The sequence below is a fragment of the Pleurodeles waltl genome, chromosome 7 (genome assembly GCF_031143425.1).
Source record: "Pleurodeles waltl isolate 20211129_DDA chromosome 7, aPleWal1.hap1.20221129, whole genome shotgun sequence".
In the NCBI taxonomy this organism is placed as follows: Eukaryota; Metazoa; Chordata; class Amphibia; order Caudata; family Salamandridae; genus Pleurodeles; species Pleurodeles waltl.
In genome coordinates, this window is record NC_090446.1 from 1,138,763,226 (window position 1) to 1,138,788,659 (window position 25,434).

Here is a 25,434-nt window from a genome sequence, read left to right on the forward strand (position 1 = left end):
AACACCCCCCTAAATTTAGTATTTAGGGGCGACCCTGAACCCAGGAAATCAGATTCCTGACAAGCTAACAAGAAGAAGGACTGCTGACCTGGAAACCCTGCAGAGAAGAAAGAGACGACAGCTGCTTTGGCCCTAGCCCTACCGGCCTGTCTCTAGATTCAAAGAACCTGCGACAGCGACGCATCCTGCATGCCCAGCAACCTCTGCCATCTCAGAGGACTGCCCTGCAAACCCAAAGGACCAAGAAACTCCTGTGGACAGCGGCTCTGACCAAAGTAACAAGAAGAAACCATCTTTAAAGGAACTCACTCCTGAAGCGTCCCCACCACTCTGCACCCAACGCCCCCGGCCCGTGTCCAGAGAAACCAACACCGCAGAGGGGACCCCCAGGTGATTCCAACGACGTGTCCACACTGAGACGACTTCCCTGCACCCCCACGACAATGCCTGCAGAGAGAATCCAGAGGACCCCCCCTGACCGTGACTGCCCGGTAACAAAGAACCCGACGCCTAGAAGAAGCACTGCATCGGCAGCCCCCAGGCCCGAGAGGAACAAACTACCGTTGCAGGAGTGACTAGCAGGCGGCCCTCATCTTTGCCCAGTCAGTGGCTGGCCCGCAAAGCCCCCCTGTGTCCTGCCTGCATCACCAGAGTGACCCCTGGGTCCCTCCATTGATTCCAATACAAAACCCGACACCTTGTTAGCACACTGCACCCGGCCCCCCCTGTGCCGCTAAGGGTGTATTTTTGCCTGTTTGGGACCACCCACCCCTGGGCTCTACAAACCCCCCCTGGTCTGCTCCCCAAGGACGCATGTACTTACCTGCTAGCAGAAAGGAACCGGAGCACCCCTAGTCTCCATAGGTGCCTATGTTATTTGGGCCCCTCTTTGACCTCTGCACCTGAGCGACCCTGTGTTGCTGGTGCTGGGTGTTTGGGGTTAACTTGAACCCCCCAATGGAGGGCTGCCTATGTCCGGAGTCTGAACTTGTAAGTGCTTTACTTACCTGAAAAACTAACCTTTACTTACCTCCTCCGGGAACTGTTGAATTTTGCAGTGTCCACTTTTAAAATAGCTTATTGCCATTTTATGCCAAACTGTGACCATTACTGTTTTCATTCAAAGTTCTATATTTACCTATGCCAAGTACCTTACAATGTATGTACTTACTTGAAATCTGAATCTTGTGGTTCTAAAATAAATTAAGAAAATAATATTTTTTCTTTATAAAAACCTATTGGCCTGGAGTTAAGTCTTTGAGGTTGTGTTCCCATTTATTGCCTGTGTGTGTACAACAAATGCTTAACAATACCCTCTGACAAGCCTAACTGCTCGACCGCACTACCACAAATAGAGAATTAGTATTATCTATTATTGCCACTATCAACCTCTAAGGGGAAGCCCTGAACTCTGTGCACACTATCTTTCACTTTGAGATAGTATATTCAGAGCCAGCTTCCTACATCTACCACCTCTGGCTTAGGAATTACATCTTATTAATTTTAATAAGGAATCCCCCCCCACAGTAGTGAGAAAACAAAATTGGGAGTTTTTCACGACTAGGACATGTAAAACAAAAAAGTACATGTCTTACCTTTTAATTACACAGCACCCTGCCCTATGGGTTACTTAGGGCCTTCCTTAGGGGTGACATATGTAATAAAAGGGGAGTTTAAGGCTTGACAAGGGGTTTCAAATGCCAGAAAGACATGGAAGTAGAACACTGCCTTCAGGCTGCAATGGCAGGCCCGGGATACGTTTTAAGGTGCTCCTTAAGTGGGTAGCACAGTAAGTGCTACAGGCACACTGGTAGCATTTAATTTGTAGGCCCTGGGTATATGTTATACCAATCTTGTAGGAAGCTGGCCTGCTGTGTGGTGAGTACATATGGTATTATCACCTTATACCAGGTATCCCCTATTAGTGAGGTGTAGTCAGTGCCTAGGAATCCAGGCTCTCTAGAGGTAGCTGTGGAGGAGCAGTCAAGACGTATCACACATGAAAGAAAACACTCACTGTTACGAAAATAAAGGCTCCTTATTACAGTAGCACAATCACTAAAACACTAGTTAAGCAATACTCCAATAGGAGGTAAGTAAACACACTAAATATGTACAGTAATCAGCAAATAGGCAATACTGAGACCAAACCATATATTAAAAAAGTGGAATGCTCGCTGGAGGAAGTTGGAAACCCCAAAGGTAAATACCAGATTGCCCTCCAGCGACCAGGGGAAAAGAGGTAAGTTACTGGTTTTCCCCAAACCAACCCAAAGGACTTCAGAAAAGGATATTGCAAGACCCAGACAAGACTGCAAGAAACCAAAGGTGGACCCTGGAAGAGGAATACCTGGAAGAGAAGGGGACCAAGTCCAGTTCACACTGAGGTGTCTGGTCATGGCAGGGGCCACTACCACCCAGCTGTGGATGCAGGAGTTGGTCGAAGGTGAGACGAAGACAGTCAGCAATGCATCACTGGAACAGATGAAGAGTTCCTGGGTGATGCAGTCGATGCCCCATGCCAGATGAAGGATTGCAGTTGGTCTATGGTGTGGAAAAATCACCAACAAGGCTTGGCAAAGGCAAATGTCGCAATAGGTGAAAAAGTTTAGCTTCTGGGGACCAGCAAGGTCCAGGGGGACTCAATCCATGGAGGAAGTCCCAGGTGACCCTCAGCAGTGCAGAGAGTCCAAAGAAGAAGAGGAAGCCCCCACAGAAGACCCACATGCAAGGAGCCCAGGAGTCGCAGACAGGTCCACGAAGCACACCTGGAGAGAAGTCCCACATTGCAGGAGAAGAACGCAGAGGGCTGTATGTCGCAGGGAAGAGTGCTGGGAGCCTGACAATCCCTTGGAGGAGATGTCAACAAGCCCTGTCAGCCCCATAGACATGGTGCATGGGATTATTGTCGTTTGTGGGCAGGCAAGGGCCTACCTTCACCAAAGTTGGACAGTTGGCAGAGAGGACCAAGGGGACCATAACAGACCACCACACATGATGCAGGATCCGCATAGCTCAGGATGAGAGGAGATCCACACAGCCGGTCGTCGTTGCAGTTGGTGCCTGCGGAAGCAGGAAAGTGACTCCTTCACTCCAAGGGAGAGTCCTCCTTGCTTCTTGTACAGACCTGAAGACTTGCCGCCCTCAGAGGATGCACAGCCGGGGAAATGTTGCAGTTGCTGGAAGGAGCCGTAGAAACAATGTTGCAGAGCAGAGTCGTCACTGTAGCTGCTGATTGTAGGTTCAGGTAGAGTCCAGTGAGGTGGCCAGAAGTCTAAGTAAACGTTGCAGAGGATTCCGGCTGGAGTCTTGCCCATCAATTCTGAGGATCCACCCAAGAGGGAGACCCTAAATAGCCCTGGAACGGGGATTGGTCACCAAGCCAGGTGAGCACCTATCAGGAGGGGGCTGTGACGTCACCTGCCTGACCTGTCCACTCAGATGTTCCCAGAGGCCTCTGCCCACCTTGGATTCAAGGTGGAAGAATCAAGGGGTCATCTGGAGGAGCTCTGGGCACCACCCTGGGGTGCTGATGGGCAGGGGAGTGGTTACTCGCTAACCGCTCCCAAAGAGTTTACCTCCCTCCGTTTCGCTCAGAACCCACCAAGATCATCTGCGGCGTACCTCAAGGCTCATCGCTCAGCCCGACACTCTTCAATGTCTACATGAGCCCCCTCGCCGACATCGTACGCAAGCACGACATCATCATCACCTCCTACGCCGACGACACCCAACTTGTACTCTCCCTCACCAAGGACCCCGCCAGCGCCAAGACCAACCTACAAGAGGGTATGAAGGACGTCGCAGATTGGATGAGGCTCAGCCGCCTAAAGCTGAACTCTGAAAAAACGGAAGTCCTCATCCTCGGCAACACCCCGTCCGCCTGGGACGACTCCTGGTGGCCCACGGCCCTCGGCACCGCACCGACCCCCGCAGACCACGCCCGCAACCTCGGCTTCATCTTGGACCCTCTTCTCACCATGACCAAGCAAGTCAACGCCGTGTCCTCCGCCTGCTTCCTCACTCTCCGCATGCTCCGTAAGATCTTCCGCTGGATCCCCGCCGACACCAGAAAAACCGTGACCCACGCCCTCGTCACGAGCCGCCTGGACTACGGCAACACCCTCTACGCCGGGACCACAGCCAAACTCCAAAACCGCCTGCAACGCATCCAAAACGCCTCGGCCCGCCTCATCCTCGACGTACCCCGCAACAGCCACATCTCCGCACACCTGAGACACCTGCATTGGCTCCCAGTCAGCAAAAGGATCACCTTCCGTCTTCTCACCCACGCACACAAAGCCCTCCACAACAAGGGACCGGAATACCTCAACAGACGCCTCAGCTTCTACGTCCCCACCCGCCCCCTCCGCTCCGCTGGCCTCGCACTTGCTGCCGTCCCTCGCACCCGCCGCTCCACGGCGGGTGGGAGATCTTTCTCCTTCCTGGCGGCCAAGACCTGGAACTCCCTCCCCACCAGCCTCAGGACCACCCAGGACCACTCCGCTTTCCGGAGACTCCTAAAGACTTGGCTGTTTGAGCAGCGATAACTCCCCCTTTCCCCCCTAGCGCCTTGAGACCCGCACGGGTGAGTAGCGCGCTTTATAAATGTTAATGATTTGATTTGATTTGATTTACTCCCTTTTCCATTGTCCAGTTTTGCTCCAGAGCAGAGCAGTGCAGACTGGTTTATGCAAGGAGCGCACCAAATCTGCCCATCAAAGCATACCATTGGCTTGGGGAGGATACCACTCCTAGGCCATGTAACACCTATTTTCAAAGGGAGAGGGTGTTGCCTCCCTCTCCCAAAGGAAATCCTTTGTTCTGCCTTCCTGGGCTTGACCTGTTAAAACAGCAGGAGGGCAGAAACCCTTCTGAGGGATGGCAGCATGTGGGCTGCCTGGAAAACTCCAGAAAGCTGGTAGGAGCAATGCTAGGGGTCCTCCAAGGAGCCCCCAGAGTGCATGGAAGAAAATTAGTTACTTACCTGTAACTTTAGTTCCCCAGTATTGGAATCTTTCATAAATTCACATGCTTGAATCATTCCCCGTCGTCGAGATGGGAGCCCCCGGTATATTTAATTAAGTAGTATTAATATAGGTTTAAACTTAAAGGCCCTTAGGCCTCTCAGTTTAGCACTCTATCAGTCATTTTAAGAAAAAAAGGACCAAACTTCAGGGCCCACCAATCAGGCGACTCCACCCTCTAGAACCTTCCTGGGAGAAGCTCCAGCACCTCAGATTTTTTAAGCACACGTGTGTATAGGATTTAAAAGAGAAAAGAGAGGTGAAGGTGAGTTTATACGGGAGGTGGGCGGGTCACATGTGAATCTATGAAATATTCCAGTACTGGAGAACTAAAGTTAGAGTTAAGTAACTAATTTTCTTACTCCACTATTGGAACTTTCATAGGGTCACATGCTTGAATCAGAGTAGTAAGCAGTATTGATGCACATTGTATTACGCCTTTATCTTGTTCAATACAAGTATTCAGAGCATGTTAAAAGAAACGTATACATAATAAAAAATTCTAAACATTATAGGCTAAACTTTGATGAGAATTTAGCATGTATTTCAACCGTCTTTTTTATAGGCAACGTGCATACCTGAAATTAGGATGGTGGGATGAAAGATATAGCTCACCTTCACTGGAAAAGATTCCTAAGGACTGCTTGGCCCACCGCTACCTCTCCTTGAGATAATGCATCCAAGCAGTAATGTCTAGTAAAGGTATGGCAGCTCTTGATCAGTGCTGCTGATGAGGAAACTGCCCGCGTTGAATGTGCACGGAGAGAGGTTTGCAGTAGTTTGCGCGCCGCCTGATGGCAAAATCTAATTGCTGAAGAGATCCATCTGGCGATGCTCTGTTTAGAGAGCGGCTGTAGGAGGCTGGCCTGGCTTGTAGTGGGTACCAGAGGTACTTACACCTTGTGCCAGGTACAGTTATCCCTTATTAGTGTAGAAGAGGTGTTTCTAGCAGCTTAGGCTGATAGAAGGTAGCTGTAGCAGAGCAGCTTAGGCTGAACTAGGAGACATGTAAAGCTCCTACTATACCACTGGTGTCATATGCACAATATCATAAGAAAACACAATACACAGAGGTACTAAAAATAAAGGTACTTTATTTTTATGACAATATGCCAAAAGTATCTCAGTAAGTACCCTCAGTATGAGGATAAGATATATACACAAGATATATGTACACAAACCAGAATTATGCAGGTTATAGCAAGAAAAGTAATGCAAGCAGTGTAAAATTACAGTAGATTGCAATAGGAGCACATAGGTATAGGGGCAACACAAACCATATACTCCAAAAGTGGAATGCGAACCACGAATGGACCCCAAACCTATGTGAGCTTGTAGAGGGTCGCTGGGACTGTAAGAAAACAGTGAGGGTTAGAAAAATAGCCCACCCCAAGACCCTGAAAGGTAGGTGTAAAGTGCACCTACTACCCCCAGAGAGCACAGAAGTCGTGATAGGGGGATTCTGCAGGAAGAACAAACACCATCAATGCAACAACAGTGGATTTCCGGACCTGAGTACCTGTAAGACAAGGGGACCAAGTCCAAGAGTCGCGGCAGTGTCGAGAGTGGGCAGGAGCCCAAGAAATGCCAGCTGAGGGTGCAAGGAAGCTGCCACCTGTTGGAAGAAGCTTGGTGTTCTGCAAGAACGAAGAGGACTAGGAACTTCCCCTTTGGAGGATGGATGTCCCATGTCGTGAAGAAGATTCCCACGCAGAAAGACCGCAAACAAGCCTTGCTAGCTGCCAGGGTCGCGGTTAGGGTTTTTGGATGCTGCTGTGGCCCAGGAGGGACCAGGATGTCGCCACTTGGATGAGAAGACAGAGGGGGCACCCAGCAAGTCAGGGAGCCCTCACAGAAGCAGGCAGCACCCGCAGAAGTACCTGAACAGGCACTTGGAAGAAGAGTGAACCGGAGTCCACGCAAAGTCACAAAAGGGAGTCCCACGACGCTGGAGGACAACTCAGAAGGTTGTGCACTGCAGGTTAGAGTGTCGGGGACCCAGGCTTGGCTGTGCACAAAGGAAATCCTGGAAGAGTGCACAGGAGCCGGAGCAGCTGCAAATCACGCGGTACCCAGCAATGCAGTCTAGCGTGGGGAGGCAAGGACTTACCTCCACCAAACTTGGACTGAAGAGTCACTGGACTGTGGGAGTCACTTGGACAGAGTTGCTGAGTTCCAGGGACCACGCTCATCGTGCTGAGAGGGGACCCAGAGGACCGGTGATGCAGTCTTTTATTGCCTGCGGTTGCTTGGGGAAGATTCCGTCGACCCACGGGAGATTTCTTCAGAGCTCCTGGTGCAGGAAGGAGGCAGGTTACCACCAGAGCATGCACCACCTTGAAACAGTTGAGAAAGCCAGCAGGATGAAGCGATACAAGGTTGCTAGTAGTCGTCTTGCTACTTTGTTGTGGTTTCGCAGGCGTCCTGAGCAGTCAGCGGTCGATCCTTTGGCAGAAAGTGAAGAGGGAGATGCAGAGGAACTCTGATGAGCTCTTGCATTCGTTATCTGAAGAATTCCCCAAAGCAGAGACCCTAAATAGCCAGAAAAGGAGGTTTGGCTAACTAGGAAGTAGGATTGGCTACCAAGAGAGGTAAGAGCCTATCAGAAGGAGCCTCTGATGTCACCTGCTGGCACTGGCCACTCAGAGCAGTCCAGTGTGCCACAAACACCTCTGTTTCCAAGATGGCAGAGGTCTGGGACACACTGGAGGAGCTCTGGGCACCTCCCCTGGGAGATGCAGGTCAGGGGAGTGTCCACTCCCCTTTCCTTTGTCCAGTTTCGCGCCAGAGCAGGGCTGGGGGATCCCTGAACCGGTGTAGACTGGCTTATGCAGAGATGGGCACCATCTGTGCCCATCAAAGTATTTCCAGAGGCTGGGGGAGGCTACTCCTCCCCAGCCCTCACACCTATTTCCAAAGGGAGAGGGTGTTACACCCTCTCTCAGAGGAAGTCCTTTGTTCTGCCTTCCTGGGCCAGGGCTGCCTGGACCCCAGGAGGGCAGAAACCTGTCTGAGGGGTTGGTAGCAGCCGCAGTGGAGACCCCGGAAAGGCAGCTTGGCAGCACCCGGGTTCTGTGCTAGAGACCCATTCTGGCATTGGGGTGACAATTCCATGACCTTAGACATGTTACATGGCCATGTTCGGAGCTACCATTGTGACGCTGTACATAGGTAGTAATCTATGTACAGTGCACGCTTGTAATGGTGTCCCCGCACTCACAAAGTCCGGGGAATTTGCCCTGAACGATGTGGGGGCACCTTGGCTAGTGCCAGGGTGCCCACACACTAAGTAACTTTGCACCCAACCTTCACTAGGTGAAGGTTAGACATATAGGTGACTTATAAGTTACTTAAGTGCAGTGGTAAATGGCTGTGAAATAACGTGGACGTTATTTCACTCAGGCTGCACTGGCAGGCCTGTGTAAGAATTGTCAGAGCTCCCTATAGGTGGCAAAAGAAATGCTGCAGCCCATAGGGATCTCCTGGAACACAAATACCCTGGGTACCTCAGTACCATATACTAGGGAATTATATGGGTGTACCAGTATGCCAATGTGAATTGGTAAATTGAGTCACTAGCCTGTTAGTGACAATTTTGGAAAGCAGAGAGAGCATAACCACTGAGGTTCTGCTTAGCAGAGCCTCAGTGAGACAGTTAGGCATCACACAGGGAACACATACAGATAGGCCACAAACTTATGAGCACTGGGGTCCTGGATAGCAGGGTCCCAGTGACACATAACAAACATACTGACAACATAGGGTTTTCACTATGAGCACTGGGCCCTGGTTAGCAGGATCCCAGTGAGACAGTGAAAACACCCTGATATATACTCACAAACAGGCCAAAGGTGGGGGTAACAATGCTAGAAAGAGGCTACTTTCTCACAGCGGCTGACCCCGTCTGAAAGCCAGACATAGCTGGTTGGTTTTGCAAAATGCTTTAGTCCTGTCCAGATAGAATTTAATACATCTTTTAATGTCTAAAGGGTGTAATGCCTTCTCCGCTGGAGTTGTAGGATTTGGAAAGAATGTCTTGATAACTAAGGGCTCATTTAAATGAAAGTCAGAGGGGACCTTTGGAATGAAACATGAATTTGTGTGCAAGATTATTCTATCATGTTTAATCTGTAAAAACAGATCCTGTATTGATAGTGCTTGTATCTCACTGACACGCTTGGCTAATGTCAGAGCAATAAGGAGAGCAACTTTCCAGGAAAGGAATTTCGTAGAAGCTCTATGGATTGGCTCAAAGGGCTGCTTTATGAGTTGCTCGAGAAGGATAAGTTACTTACCTGTAAATCCTAGTTCTCTTCCAGGGGTATCCTCATCAAAGTCATAAACATTGAATATTCCCGCCCTTGTGCGGGGACCCCGGAGCATATATATATAAAATACATACATATTATCATGGGTAAAACAGCAATGCAGGCTATAATCATAAATAGGCTAAAATGCTTTATTTCTATGCAAGTTTTTTTTTTTTTTTTTTTTTTTATATTATAAAATCACAATAGATCATAAATATCTACCTAAGCCCCAAAAACTGGACTTAGGGAAGTAAACAGCAGTAAATAGCCGAGAAAAATAGAAAAAACCACATTGAAAAACAATGAAGCATTCTTAGCCAATAGGCTGCATGCAGGTTAACACAGGAGAACCATAAAAACTTTGGCACCGTGCCTTTAAGACCCTGAGCACCTCCAGTATCCCACCATGCCTCAGGGGTGAAGGGAAGGAGACAGTTGGTTCACAGTTAGGTCAGTACTTTTTTACGGTGACAATCTGTGTAACTGATCAGAAAGATAATCTGTCCTGCACTTCTAGGAGACTTGAGTCCGGGGAGGAGGGTGGGTTGTTTATGACTTTGATGAGGATACCCCTGGAAGAGAACTAGGATTTACAGGTAAGTAACTTATCCTTCTCTTCCAGGGGATCCTCATCAATAGTCATAAACATTGAATAGATTAGCAAGCCCATCCCTAAACTCTGCGGGCTGTCTGAAAGAAGTGCAGGAAAGAATACATATTCATGCAAATAGATTTCTAAGAGAGGCCTGCCCCACCTGGGCATCCGCTCTTGCATCCGAGTCTAAATAGTAATGCTTAGTAAAGGTATGCACAGACTTCCATGTAGCAGCCTTACAAATCTCAGAAATTGGTACATTGTTAAGGAGGGCAGCAGTAGCCGCTTTTCCCCGTGTGGAATGCGCTTTTGGCCTAGCCAGTAATTGCTTATTAGCCAGTTGGTAAGTGTTAACAATACAAGACACAATCCATCTTGATATCGTTCGTTTAGACGCTGCCTCTCCTGTTCTTAAATGACCATAATTCAGAAACAAATGGTTAGAATGTCTAATCGGTTTTGTTTTGCCCAAATAGAATTTCAGCACTCTTTTCAAGTCTAAAGAATGCAATGCTTTCTCAGCCGGAGTCTCCGGATTGGGAAAGAAAGTCGGTAAAGATATAGTCTGATTGATATGGAATTCTGACACCACCTTCGGAAGGAAAGATGGGTGAGTTCGCAGAACCACTCTATTATCGTGAAAAACCGTGTACGGTTCTCTGCAAGACAGAGCCTGAATTTCGCTGACCCTCCTCGCTGAAGTAATGGCCACCAAAAAAGCCGTCTTCCACGTAAGGTGCTGTAAAGAGGCCTTGTGGATAGGTTCAAAGGGAGGGCCCATAAGTTTTGACAGGACTACATTCAGTTCCCATGGAGGAGAAGGTCTCCGAATGGGAGGAAAAACCTTTTTCAAGCCTTCTAAGAAATCCTTGACTACAGGTATCGTAAAGAAGGATTCCTGAGAAGGTGACTTACGATACGCTGTAATTGCAGACAAATTAACCTTAATAGAAGATACCTGCAGACCAGACTTCGCCAGATGAAGCAGATAGGACAGTATGACATCCTCCTGAGCTCGTATGGGATTTATACCTTGTTGAGAGCACCAGATGTAAAATCTCTTCCACTTAAAAGCGTAAGAACGCCGCGTGGAAGGTCGTTTTGACTCTTTCAAGATGTTCATGCACTCCTGTGAGAGCCCTAGGTGCCCATACTGTAGGAATTCAGGAGCCATGCTGTCAAGCTCAGAGAGGGAAGGTTGGGATGTAGGATTCTGCCTTCCATTCTGCTTAGGAGATCCGGTCTGCACGGCAACCTCCTGTGAGGTTTTTCCGATAAGTTGAGTAGATCCGTGTACCAGAATTGGCGGGGCCATTGTGGCGCTATCAGAATCATTCTGGTTCTGGAGTTGTAAAGTTTGTTGATTACTGCCGGTATGAGGGGAATCGGTGGAAAGGCGTAGAGAAATATCCCTGACCAGTTGATCAACAGGGCATTCCCTTGAGATCCCGGACGGCAGAACCTGGATGCGAAGTCTGGGCATTTCTTGTTTGCTTCGTCTGCAAAGAGATCCAACTGGGGTCGACCCCATTGACCGAAGATGTCCTCGACGACTTTGTCGTGTAGGACCCAGTCGTGCGCGTCTTCTAGATGTCTGCTCAGGAAATCTGCCTCTACGTTTTGCTGACCTGGCAGGTGTACCGCTGTGATAGACATTCCCCTGGCCAGGAGCCAATGCCATATCGTTTGGGACTCTCGAGACAGAGGTAGTGATCTTGTTCCCCCCTGTTTGTTCAGGTAATACATTGTGGTTGTATTGTCTGTCTGAATTAGGAGAGATTTCCCCTGAACCAATGGAGAGAAAGATTTGAGAGCCAGATGGACCGCTCTGAGCTCCAGTAGATTTATGTGATAGTTCTTTTCCTTGTCGGACCACAGACCCTGAGCTTGGAAGGAACCCAGATGAGCACCCCAACCCTGAAGAGACGCATCCGTTACCAGAGTGTCGGCTGGAATTGTCTGGTGAAACGGAGAACCTATCGACAGGTGAGGTCTGTGCATCCACCATTGTAGTGATTGAAAAGCCGCTGCTGGTAGTCGTACTCTGTCCTCCCAGCGACCAGTCTTTTGGCTCCAGTTGTTCTCTAATGCCTCCTGAAGGGGCCTCATGTGTAGCCTGGCATTCGGGACAATGAAGATGCATGAAGCCATGGAGCCCAGAAGCGATGTCACCTGACGAGCAGTAGGTGCATCGGCTGTTAATAGTTGTTGACACTTCCTGTGGATTGATAAAAGTCGTTCCTCCGAAGGATACACTCTTTGGAGCTCTGTGTTTAGTATAGCTCCCAGGTAGTGGAGGTTTTGTGTTGGAATCAAGGTTGACTTGTTGTGGTTGATTTGAAGACCTAGAGACTCGAAAGTTCTTAGTACAATGTCTCAATGTTTTCTCGCCTGATCCGGAGAGGAAGCCTTCAATAGCCAGTCGTCCAGGTAGGGGTAGACGAATATTTTTTGCCTTCGAAGATGTGCCGCTACCACTGCTACACATTTTGAAAAGACTCGGGGTGCAGACTTCAGGCCGAATGGTAGGACTCTGAATTGGTAGTGCTGTGACGCTATCTGGAAACGTAAGAATTTCCGATGTTTGGATGCTATTGGGATGTGAAAATATGCATCCTGTAGGTCGATGGAGCACATCCAGTCTCCCTGATGCAGTTGCGGAACAATCTGGTGAAGGGCTAGCATCCTGAACTTCTGTTTTCTTATGTACTTGTTCAGGAGCCGTAAGTCCAGAATTGGCCTGAAGATGCCCTGTTGACCTTTTTTCGCCACCAGAAAGTAACGGGAGTACACCCCTTTTCCTTTTTGTGCCAGAGGAACCTTTTCTACAGCTTTCTTTTGTAGGAGTGCAAGAACTTCCTTGCGTAGCAGGCTGAGATTAGAAGGAAAACATCTTGCTGGCGGCAAGTGTGGCGGAGGTTTTTTGAAAAGGAGAGAATAGCCATGTTCGACAATATTGAGCACCCATTTGTCTCTTGTGATGGAGTGCCACTCGTGAAGATGATGCGTAATACTTCCCCCCACCGGAGTGGTGCACAGTGTTGAGGGAAGCAATGCTTCATTGCTTTGTTGGTGTCTTTGCTGTAGACTGTTGAGGTCTACTTGCCCCTCGGTCTCTTGTGGGTCTACGTGCCTGAAACAGGGGACGTCCCTGTCGTTGTTGTGGCCTCTGAGACCAGTGAGGGGTTTGAACCCTCTGCTGGAATGGTCGTCTGTCGTACGGCCTGTACCTCCGCCTGAAGTCTTTCTTACGTTCCAGGCCCACTGCCCTCATAGTGTCCACCTCAGTTTTCATTCGGGCCATCTCTTCATCCGCGTGGGTACCGAACAACGAATTCCCGCTGAATGGGAGGTTTAAAATGCGTTGCTGTGCTTCCTGTTTCAAACCCGTGAGCCGTAGCCAGGAAGACCTCCTAGCGCAGATTCCGTGCGCATACCCATGCGCAGCCAAATCCGCCCCGTCCGCCGCCGCGCTGATGACCTGGTTAGATACTAGGCCCCCTTCCTGCAAGATTTCCTGGAAGTCCTGTCTATCTTCCCTGGGCAACGTTTCTGTAAATCTGTGGAGTGAGTCCCACAGAGAGCGGTCATATCTGCCCAGAAGTGCTGAGGCGCTGGAGACCTTCATAGCAGATGCCGCCGTACCGCACATCTTTCTCCCCAGGGAGTCTAGGTGTCTGCTCTCCTTATCCGGGGGGACTGTGGAAGATGATGCCACAGAGTGTGTTTTTCTGGCTGCGGCTAAGATAACAGAGTCCGGTGGCGGATCCTTCCGCAGGAATAAAGGATCTTGCTCCGGAGCTTTGTACTTCTTTTGAATCCTAGCCGGGGCAGACTTGAGAGTGGCTGGAGTCAGAAAGGTGTCCATAGTAGGTTGCAGCAAACCCGGTACTAGTGGCAGCAGTTTTCTCGAGACTGATCTGTGTTGTAGGGTCTCAAAGATAACTGAGGATGAGGTGGCCGGCTCCGGTACCTCAATATTTAGTTTCTGCGCTCCCCTTAAAAGAACCTCATTAAAAGTGGTGATATCATCCACCGGTAAGATCCTAGCAGGTGGAGAATCTGTCAGTGTGGGGGAGTAGCGCCCAACAGACGATCCTGAAGAAGACCAACAAGGTGATCTTCTGTGTGGTGTTCGCGACCTGGTTCTCCTTCGGGAACGAGACCTGCTACGAGAAGCTGTAGCAGAGTGTGCAGGTCTTGTGGTCGGCTGACGAGAAGCAGAACAAGCCCGTCCTGCTCTAGCTGTAGGCGATGGCGTTCTAGGTAATGAGGCAGTAGGAGAATACATCCTAGAGTATTGGGAATCCGGGGATGCTGCCGGTCTATTCAGGCTCTCTAACCATCTAGGTGATAGAGTGATGGGAGAAACATGCCCCGATGAGCCCGCTCTGGAATGGGATGATGCACTCCGTATAGAGACCACCGGTGAGGGAGCTTTTTCCGCTGGCTCTACTGCCTGTGACACAGCTGAAGGTTGTGTCGACGTCGATTGCATCCTCGACGTCGAAAGATGCGATGGGTCGGTTGTTCTCGACGTCGAAGGTCTTGACGTCGAAGGCCTTGACGTTGAATGTCTTGACGCCGATCGCGATCGCGGGACCTGGACCTACTCGCCGTCGTGTGTCTCGACGTTGAGTGGCGAGTGGTCGACGGCGGATGTTCATGCCGTCGTGGTGTTTTTGGCGTTGTGTCCTTCGACGCCAAGGGGCGAGATGTTCTCGACGGCGAACGGGAGCGCCGGAGATGGCTCGACGCCGAACGGCGGCCTGCCGTCGACGGAGATGTACCCCTGTGCTGTCCATGCTTCGACGCTTTGTCCCTCGACGTCGGTCTGGTCTCAGTCGACGGCGATGTATGCCGGTGAGACGGTGGCGCCGATGACGTCGATGGAGAACAAACAGGCACAATCCTACCTGTCGACGTCGATCTGGCCATTCCTTCTGTTGTAGGCCTGGGAAGTGAAGAGGATGTTGACTTTTTCCTCTCCTGAAGCCCATGTAGCCTGATTTTCTCTCTGTCTTTGAGAGTCCTCCTTGACATCTTCTTACAATACTTGCAGGTGTCAGGACAGTGACTCTGTGGCAGGCAGACAATACACAGAGAGTGTGGGTCTGACTGGGCTTTCTTCTTCCCACAAGAAGGACATTTTACAAAAAGAGATGGCATTTTCTGTCAGAAAAGACTGCCAAACTCAGACAAAAGATGTTATCTGTTGAGTAAACAGGAAAAACACTATTTTTAGGGATTTTTCTGAAGAAAAAACTCAGAAAAACTGAGAGCTCAATGCTCCAGGATCCTCTCAGAAGAAGCCGGAAAAAAGAACTGACCTAACTGTGAACCAACTGTCACCTTCCCTTCACCCCTGAGGCATGGTGGGATACTGGAGGTGCTCAGGGTCTTAAAGGCACGGTGCCAAAGTTTTTATGGTTCTCCTGTGTTAACCTGCATGCAGCCTATTGGCTAAGAATGCTTCATTGTTTTTCAATGTGGTTTTTTCTATTTTTCTCAGCTATTTACTGCTGTTTACTTCCCTAAGTCCAGTTTTTGGGGCTTAGGTAGATATTTATGATCTATTGTGATTTTATAATATAAAAAAAAAAAAAAAAAAAAAAAAAACTTGCATAGAAATAAAGCATTTTAGCCTATTTATGATTATAGCCTGCATTGCTGTTTTACACATGATAATATGTATGTATTTTATATATATATGCTCCGGGGTCCCCGCACAAGGGCGGGAATATTCAATGTTTATGACTATTGATGAGGATCCCCTGGAAGAGAACAATATTTAAATTCCAGGAGGGAGGAGGACGCCTGAATGGTGGAAAAACTCTGAAAAGCCCTTTCAGAAATTGCTTAATCAACCTAGAGGACCATAACGAAGGTGAAGAGTCTGACCTTCTATAAGACGCTATCGCCCCCAGGTGAACCTTTATGGAGGAATGTGCAAGCCCTGAGTGCGCTAAATGTAGCAAATAAGGCAATATCTGATCTGGTGATGAGGAAAGAGGCTCAATTTGTTGTTGTTGACACCACAAACAAAATCTTTTCCACTTACATGAGTAAGTCTTGTTGGTGCTAATTGCTCTGGCTTTGGAAAGTATATCTCTGCACTTTTGCAGAATGTTTAAGTGTGCGAACTCAAGGTGCTCAGGAGCCATGCTGATAACTGCATTGATTGAGGATTTGGATGTAAGATTTGTTTGTTGTTCATTGTTAGCAGATGCAGAGATATTCTTAGTGAGATGTGAGGCTTCACTAATGGAAGAAGAAGCTCTGTGAACCAATGCTGACGAGGCCAGTATGGGGCTATTAATATTAGCGTGCATGGTTCTCTCTTCATCTTCGTTAGGACTCTAGCGATCAAGAGAATTGGTGGAAAAGCATATGCAAAGATTCCTGACCATGGTATGGAAAACGCATTCCCCCATGATCCCCTCTGGTGATGCCAGCTGACATAGTATTGGCATTTGGTGTTTGACCTGCTGGCGAAGAGGTTGAGGTTGGATGATCCCCACTGAGAAAAAATGTGGTTGACCATAGACTGGTCTAGTTCCCATTCGTGACATATTGATTTTTGTCTGCTGAGCGAGTCTGCTATCCTGTTCTTGATGCCTGGAAGGTGAACTGCTGTTAGGAGTATGCCATGCTGTACAGCCCAGTTCCAAATCTCCTGAGCCTCTCTGCTAGCATTGCTCTGAGGTCAGACAATAAAGAGCTTGGTAAACACAAATCCTCTAGATATGGTTGCTCACTTGTGTAGTACTGTGGATTATAAGCTTCGCCGTATTCCTCATTGTCATCCTGATACTTTACGTTCAACTGTGAGGGGCTCTGTGCTGTCCCAAAAGGACCCTCATCATCCGAGTCGTCATCACCCTCCAAAAGATGTACTGGAATTAGAGGGGTTAGGAGTAATTCCTGCTGTTTCCTGACTTCTGCTGAAATGTTCCCTCGTCGACGAGCTTGTCGACAGAGTCGTAGACGCCTTCGTCTACGGCGTAGCCTGAGCAGTTGTCAATGTTGTCCGCATCTAAATCTTAACCGTCAATGGCTTTGTGGTGGAAGCTACCATCGACTGGGTCGTTGACGATGAAGACGACAATGACGAGACCGTGGTTACCGTCATAGATGATGACGACGTGTAGGTCTTCGTCGACGTTGCCCTTGTTGATGGTGGAAGACTCGTTGTCAACGTTGTCATCGTCGGAGCTGCCATCGACTGTATTAATTCAGAAACTGTCTTCGACGGTGGAATGGCACTCGCCGCTGCCGTCATCAAAGAGGATGTCGTCGACAGTGTAATTTTGGTCAATGGCCTGATAACTGTAGGAGCAGAGGAAGGCCTTTTAAATGGTTCAGCAGACTTAAGGGGAGGCACAGATGATGATTTTTTTTTAGGTCTTTCACAACTGCTGACATGTCCTCTTTCCCCTTTTGTGGAGAATTTGTGATTTGATGAAGGTGGGCTGCGGCCTTTGTAAGACCCTGAGGTGGTATTTTTGTTGGTCTTTCTTGGCTGCTCTGAGGAAGACCTTGAGTGAGATCTAGGTCATTTAGATGACTTTCGGGAAGATGTGGAAGAATCATCGCTGTCGGAATCAGAGACTGGTTTGTCTTTAGATTTTAGTTTTTGCAGATATATTATTAATCTGCACTCTCTATCCTTCAGGGTCTTAGAAGAGAAGACCTTGGCAGAGTGGTCTGGATAAAGGAAGTATATGCAGTTCTGATGAGGATATTCAGAGTGTAATCTTTTTCCCGCAGGTCTTGAAGGATCTGAACAAACCCTTTTTTTTCCTTGTCTGACATGCTGTAGGCTTTATCAGCCATCAGTCAGACTTATTTTTGAAGAGTACCACCTTGAAGTTATGCTAAAAGTTGTGAAGAACAGAGCAGAGCTCTGAGGAGACTCCCTAGCACGACATGCAGTAGAAAGTCTGAGGTGCTGGAGCTTCTCTCAGGAAGGTTCTAGAGGGCTGTGTCACCTGATTGGTGGGCCCTGAAGTTTGGGTCCTTTTTTTCTTAAAATGTTTCTGATAGAGTGCTAAACTGAGAGGCCTAAGGGCCTTTAGGTTTAAACGTATGTTAATTTTACTTAATTAAATATACCGGGGGCTCCCATCTCGACGACAGGGAATGATTCAAGCATGTGAATCTATGAAAGTTTCAATACATGCCCAGGTTCGTAGTTACCATTATGTAGCTGGACATAGGTAGTGACCTATGTCAAGTACACGTGTAAAATGGCGTCCCAAAGTCCAGGAAAATGGAGCTGAAGTTTGTGGGGGCACCTCTGCTCATGCAGGGGTGCCCTCATACACAGGTACCTGCACCCTGCCCTCTGGGCTAGGAGGGCCTACCATAGAGGTGACTTATAGTGACCTGGTGCAGTGACCTGAAGTGAAAGGGTGCATGCCCCCTTTCACGCAGGCTGCAATGGCAGGCCTGCAGACACATTTTACATGGGCTCCCATGGGTGACATAATACATGCTGCAGCCCCTGGGAACCCCTGGTGCCCCAATGCCCTGGGTACAATTTACTAGGGACTTATAAGGGGGCACCAGTATGCCAATTGTGGGGCGTCGGTGGTCCAAGCAACCAGGTTTAAAGGGAGAGAGCACAGTCACTGGGATCCTGGTTAGCAAGATCCCAGAGCACACGGTCAAAACATTCTGCCAACAGGCAAAAAGTGGGGGTAACCATGCCAAAAAGAGGGTATTTTTCTACACCTTTACAAGAGACTTACATGGAAATTTAATTCGCCAATCAGGTATATGCCATTTGAAGCAAAAATCCAGCAAAAAGTAGGAGGAGGAAGGCCAAAATATTTGGGGTGACCCTGTAGACAAGGCCATTTCCAACAATCATCATAGGAGGAAATGGGTAATCTCAAAGAGGCATAATAGTATTTGACACTGGGGTCATCCTCGGAGTTGCAGGTGATAGCATAGGTTTGGGTGATTTAGGTGCAGGAGGTGGTGGACACAACGGTGAAGATTGTGTTCCTGCAGGTGTAGGGAAACATTTGTAATAATCGTACAACATACCCTGCAAATCCTGTAGTAGGGCTATGGGAACCTGCATCATGCCTTCAGATGTTGGACGAGGAGCGTAATGATGAAACTGCTCCCCATATTGCCTTGGCTGTCTGTGATATGTTTGCTCATAGAATTCTTCTTCATCTTCCTGGTATTTGACATGAAGTCATGAAGGGCTATGAGATGTTCTAAAACACCTGTCATCATCATCAGCATCCTCATCAGGTTCATCTACATCGGTGGCTTGGTGGCAAGGGGGACACCTTGTTAGGAGAGGTATGCTCTGGCCGCAAAATGTCTTGTACCATTTGGTACCTCGTCGTCGGTACGGCCGACAATGTCGTTGTCAAATCTGGTGTTAACATCAACATGGGGGGGTGTCTTCTGTCTTCATCGCAGATGACAAAATTACTTCTCCCCTGGATGCAACATCGACGATCTCTTTGATGGAATTTTCGGCAGCGGTGTCATTGTCGACAACGGTAGTGTGGCCTCTGACAGTGTTGCTTTGGTTGCCTTCGATGAAGGGTAATGGATGACAAGGTTGTGTCATCATCGACGAAGCTGTGGTAGACGGCGTGGTCATCATCGAGGTTTTCACCAAGGTAGCCATTGATGATGGTTTTGACGGCGTTACCGTCGTCAATGAGGTTCTCAGTTTAAACTTGACTGGTTCTGAGGAGGATTTTGTAGGCTTTAAAACCAGGGTTGAAGATGGAGTGGCAGGTTCAGATTGTGTCTCAGTAGGAGGTCTATCAGTATTTTCCTTATGAGAGGCACCTTTTGAAGACCCATGATAGGTCTTTTTAAAGAGAATTCTGTGTCTCATTTTCTTGGCTTTTCTTGTGAGACAGGAGAACCCTTACTGTCCTCTTCCTCAGAAATGGCAGTTGCTTTTGCCTTAAGATTCTGAAGCCAAAGTAGAAGCCTTCTATCTCTCTAGTGGAGAGTTTTTGAGGAAAACGTTCTACAAATTTTGCTGTCCTTTACGTTGTGGGCAGGGTGAAGGCAATGAATACAGTCCGTATAAGGGTCTTCCGTGTGTAGCCTCTTCTTCCCACAGGTCCAATAAGGCATAAAGAGTCCTTTCTTCCAGGATTCTGACATGTTGTTGAAGAGCAGTTCAGTTGAAATAATTTGGATAGGCCAAATGTAAATACAAGCTGAGGAACAGTCCAGAGCTCAGGAAGGCTCCATTTCAGATGATGTGCAATAGAAAATCTGAGGAAAGAAGCCTCTGCTGGGAGTGTTCTAAAGGGTGCTGTCACCTGACTGGTTGGAGTTTGGTTCTCTGACCTAGATAAGCTATGAAACTCAATGTCCTTTGACACTGTAAGCTATATAATGCTATTTCCACTGCTTTAGAAATGTACTGTGGGACTCCAACCTCGATGTAGGGAATTGTTCAAGCATGCAAACATATGAAAGATCCAATAATGGAGAAGCATTCTTTACATTTGTTGCACAGATATATAGCATTCAGTAGCCTCCTGGTTGAGCAATTCCTGTCTAAACTGGTGTTGCAGATGTGCTGTTACATATTCATGGTGTCTGCCATATAGCTCACCTGTTCTAGACAGAGTGATAGTTAAGAAGAAAGACAGCAAAACCCTAAAAAACTGAACATGAAACCAGGGGCCTGTGGTGGACATGGAGGTGTGGCAGTTTATTGAAGCCACTGAGGGAGATTGCTCAAGGCATGTGGTTCAGGTGCAAGTGGTTGTGGGAAGTGCCCTAGTCAGGCCTTGAAAAATCTACTCGTCCACTCGCTATGGTGAGTCATATTTTATCAGGTTAGGCTATTTCTGTAGGACCTACTGTTGACAAAGAAAAGGTGTTCTGGTCAGTCAGAAAGCAAAGGAGCATTAAAGACGTCTTTAAATCTTCTTATCTTGTCATATTTGCTCTATGTTCAGAGACTGAGGTCAAAAATCAGTTTGTCTTACAATACATTTTCCTTCTGACTGCAGAGTTTTGGGATTTTGTAAGGTGAACTCTCTAACCTGCTATACTAAGGGTGTGAAATGAAAGGCTGTAGGGTGCCAGGTTTTTCCTAACATACAAATTTAAATAAGTAAGTCAACTGTACAAACATTTCAAATATTTATTTCAGTAGTTGTGCAAGCAAATTTTTTTGTTTGCACTTCTCTGTCATGAAAACAAAATATTGTAATAGGATGAAAACAAATCAGAACACTTTACTTGGTGATGTGCAAATGATAAATATGTTTTCTGAAACTCAATTTTCAGATTATTGTTAATAACAGAGCTCTTATCTGAGAATGAAGAAAAAGTAGACTCTGTAAACCAAAATATTTGCCTAGGATCACACAATTTGAGACCTGTCAGGTACATTACAGTTAGGTTGAGTAGATTATTCAAATTACTCGACCCGCAGGTCTAGTAACATTTTTATGATTTTTCAAGATCTGCTAGTGTACAGCTTTATTATTCTAGTGTTTGCTATTAACCCAGCGTCTAAAACAAAGTTGGGGGGAGAGTAGGGATCTAGAGGGGTAGCCCAGTCGCTAGTCTTACTGCAGTGTACCCACAAGGAAGAATTTGAGAAGATGATGCGGGCTGTGAAGGTAATATCCCTGCGGACACAGTAGAGTTATGAGATAGTTTTTGCTATGTATAGCAGTGCTCCTAGGGAGGGAAGGTGTCATTCTTAATAATGGTCCGGAAAGCAATCAGCAATTCATCGCATCCCTGCAAGAGGAGGTGATTCTTCTAGACTTTTGCCTCTACCCGTCTATGTACTCTGCTCTCCGCTTCTGCCCACGCTGCTAATGCTGGCGCCAACAGGCAAGCGTGGGGTGTATGGGACTTTGTAGCTTTCCAGTGGTGATGGTTCACTATGTGCTTTGTGAGCTGTAACAAGAGGTCAATGAAGATGGCTATGAGTTTGGTTTTCTTGTTTTCTGAGAAAGCCTAAAAAGCCCACGAGTACAGGCCTCCCAGCTCTTTAATTTGGTGTTTCGTGTGATTTGATTAAGTTATGTAGTAATTTCTACTAAGTACTAGGAGAGGGAGGGGCATGACCACACCATATGTGACATTTTGACGCTGTGCCACTGCACCAGGAAAACAAATCATTAATTCTATTAGGGGTGAGGTAGGCCCTGTGCACTAGAAAGAATTGGATGAGTTTAAATCTGGTGTTTCTGAACACAGGAGCTGGGCATTCCAGTATTTTGTTAAATTTCTTGTCATTAAGGGCCCTCCCAAAAATCAGCTCCCCATTTGTCCCGCAGTCTGGCCAAGAGCACCTGAGTGTGCTCGCCAAATGCCTTGCCAATCAACTGATGAGGCGCCTTCCATTGCCCACGGCATGAAACTTCTGTATTAACCCATGCCTGGGTGGTTACTCTGAGCTAGTTCTCCATTCCAGTGACTACCAACACACACTACAGTAGGCTTACCTAACAGACAAACCTACCCTTTCCCTTTGCACTCCCCTAGAGAAAGATTAATGTAATTCAATTTGTGTGCAGCTAAATAAGTTATACCTGCTCTAAGAAGCTCATACCACAACACAGAAACTGGTTATTACGATTTTGGAATAGTGATGGATAAAACCTCAATGGCATTAGAATACAAGGAGGGGGACTTTGAAGAAATATGTATTCTGTGTATAATTTTCCTAGCAGATGATTCAGACAACTATCATGCCCTAAGTATCCTAGAATCCTTTGACTAACTTCAAAGTCTTGGGATAAATGAAAAACTGGGTGGGGAAGGAACAACCAGAGGGCAATGGAATCATGGACCTACAATGAAGTAGAATAAATATATGTGACTGTACATTAATCATAGACTCATGGTGTCTTTGAAAATACTGGGCAAGTTGCAGTGAGATTTAAGAGGGTGGCATAGGAACTAGGTTATAAAGTAAAAGATTTAAGCTAAATATTTAATTTTGTAATGGCCCTGGTGCACCAGAAGATGTAAGCAGGAGTATGTGTATACTCCTCTTTCTTAATAAATTGAACTGATCCAAAAAAATGGCTGCTCACAAAGCTCATCTGCTAAAGAAATTAGCCCACTTTTGAGACAAAGAGCAGCTTTTCATCTTGTTCACGCTCTACACGTGAAGGTAAGTGAAACAGCTCACCTTACTCATGCTCTCAATCTCCTCAGCTCGTTGTCTTATGCGCTGTGCCATTGCATTCACCCGCTCCTTCTCCAGCTTTAGCTCCTGCCGCTCCTGCTCCAGAACCTCCTTTGCTGCACACAACTGCTCCTCCCTGAGCCGTAGTTCGCTGGCCTGAATCTTCAGCTGAGCCTGCTCCTGAAGACATTAAAGAAAAACATTGGTCTTATAATGTGCTAAAGAAATCTTAATGATGACTATGTTCGTCTTAGCAAGGGTAGATAAAATTAGCATTCTTTCTACAAACTGGGGAAGCAAATTATTGTGTGATAACATTTTCTGGTGGACAGACAATGAGGTGAGTCCTGCAGTAGGCTGCAGACAGATGCAATATTCCAGGTGACCTCCTACCCTTCCCATGTGATATAACCCACACCTTCCTCGATTGTTGGCAGTCCAGGAATTTGTGACCTGCTACACCTATTCTTCATGGTCTGAACACAGACAACAGTTCTGATTGGTTTTACGACAGCAAACCTAAACTGCGCAACCAACCTGCAGTTTCAGCCAATCTGACTGACTGTTATTCAACCAACAAAAATTGGCCCCTTTGTTAAGACCTGTAAAGAAGAACGGCCGAGACTAATTAGAATAGCTGGGGGGGGGGCTGCACTTTTTGGATGGTTTTGCAGTCTAGTGATGGTAAAAGCAGCCTGAATGCAAGAGGCATTGCCAAGTTGGGCACAAAATCTGCCCTTTTATCTTAGCTAGCAGTGGAGAAGATTTTTGTTCTTATGGAAAATTTAAATCTGCTTAGGTGCAAACTAAAAAACAGATTTCATCCTTTCTGAGTTTTCATCCACCTTTAATCATAGTGCGCAACTTTCAATCCCAACCTATGGGTATCCTACCACATAGTGACTGGTCTGGAGACTGCTTTTCTGAGCAGTTAATGTAGAGCTTTATCACTGAGTAGCATGCCTGTTTATGTACACAGAGTGGAATCACGTTATGCTCAGTATCTGCAGTTTCCATTACAAAAAAGGAACCCATTGATGTGCCAGACATGAAAGATGGCCAAGGAGTTAGAGAAAGCTCTAGCTATGGGAGATAGCTTGTTATGAGTAAGAAGCTCACCATAAAAGTAACTTTATCCTATTCCTACATACTAGCTATCTCTAATTTCCAACTTATAGTTAGATTCCATAACCGATAAACGAAACAAACCTTTTTAAGACCTTTTGGTAAAACTGGATATTGTATCCAAAGTATAGGATTGTAGGCTTGCAGAATATATGTGTGGTGCTCCCCTGCATATCTTCTCTGACAGAAACATATCTGGAGAATGCCCCCAATGCTTGCCTGTACTGTACATTCCATTAGACCTGTAATAAGTGAAATCTTCTATAAGGAATAGCAAAAGGAGATACAGGTAATTTATTAGGGAACAAAGGTATTGAAAGAAACCTTATAGACATCTGAAATCACCTATTTTTTTGAAACACTAGTTCTAATACGTGACCTGTAATAAGTGACATCTTCTATAAGGAATAGCAAAAGGAGATACAGGTAATTTATTAGGGAACAAAGGTATTGTAAGAAACCTTATAGACATCTTAAATCACCTATTTTTTTGAAACACTAGTTCTAATACGTAAGTGATAAAGAGTATATCTTACACTCACATTAAACATATCGTCAGTCGACAAAGTGTGAGGGCGCAAACAGAAGACTTATAGTTAAAGCCTCCCCATTTAAATAAAATGCAATCAATGCCTTTAAGCAAAAGAAGGGTGATCCCAGAGTACTACTTTGCCCTGAAATAAAATGGTGCATGATTAGGTTTTGTACAGCTAAGGAATATGTCCTGTCAGTTGTTATGGGTATTAGGAACACTATTTCTAATTAACGCTGCAACATAGTGTGAAAGACTTGTGCATTAAGTGCAACAGGATAATGCTGAGATTCCAACTGGTATTACACCTTGCCATAGAGGGAAACAATGCAACAGAATAGTCTGATAATGTTTGATAACTTTATTGTCAGTGGAAAAGGATTTTCCTTTCCAACTTCTGTAAGATCTGGCTGCCACTAATCAGGTATCCACCTATATGCCTGACTTTAGTAGTTTCCTGAACAAGACATGACCCCCAGCAGGGCAAATGCAAGTGGTAAAACATCTGCCCCATGCTTTTCTACTAACCCAAGGTAGTAGATGTTTCTGTAGTTATCCAATGCTTCAGGTTATCTTAGTAGAGGCCTTCTTAGGAAAAGCCTGGCTCATGTGGAAACGGGTGCTCTTGCTGAGTGACTGCACAGTCTGGAGTATGATTGTCGCTTCATGCTGGAATGTCTGGCATA

The 25,434-nt window shown here is 46.9% G+C and overlaps 1 protein-coding gene across 3 annotated transcripts in view; it reads right to left on the minus strand.

Moving 5' to 3' along the window:
- FBF1 (Fas binding factor 1) overlaps positions 1-25,434 on the minus strand; it is a 506,392-nt gene that overhangs the window by 90,286 nt on the left and 390,672 nt on the right. For all 3 annotated transcript variants that reach the window (XM_069200193.1, XM_069200194.1, XM_069200195.1), the window contains exon 26: positions 23,095-23,271. In XM_069200193.1, the coding sequence (XP_069056294.1) occupies positions 23,095-23,271 (177 nt within the window). The remainder of the gene's footprint in view (positions 1-23,094; positions 23,272-25,434) is intronic.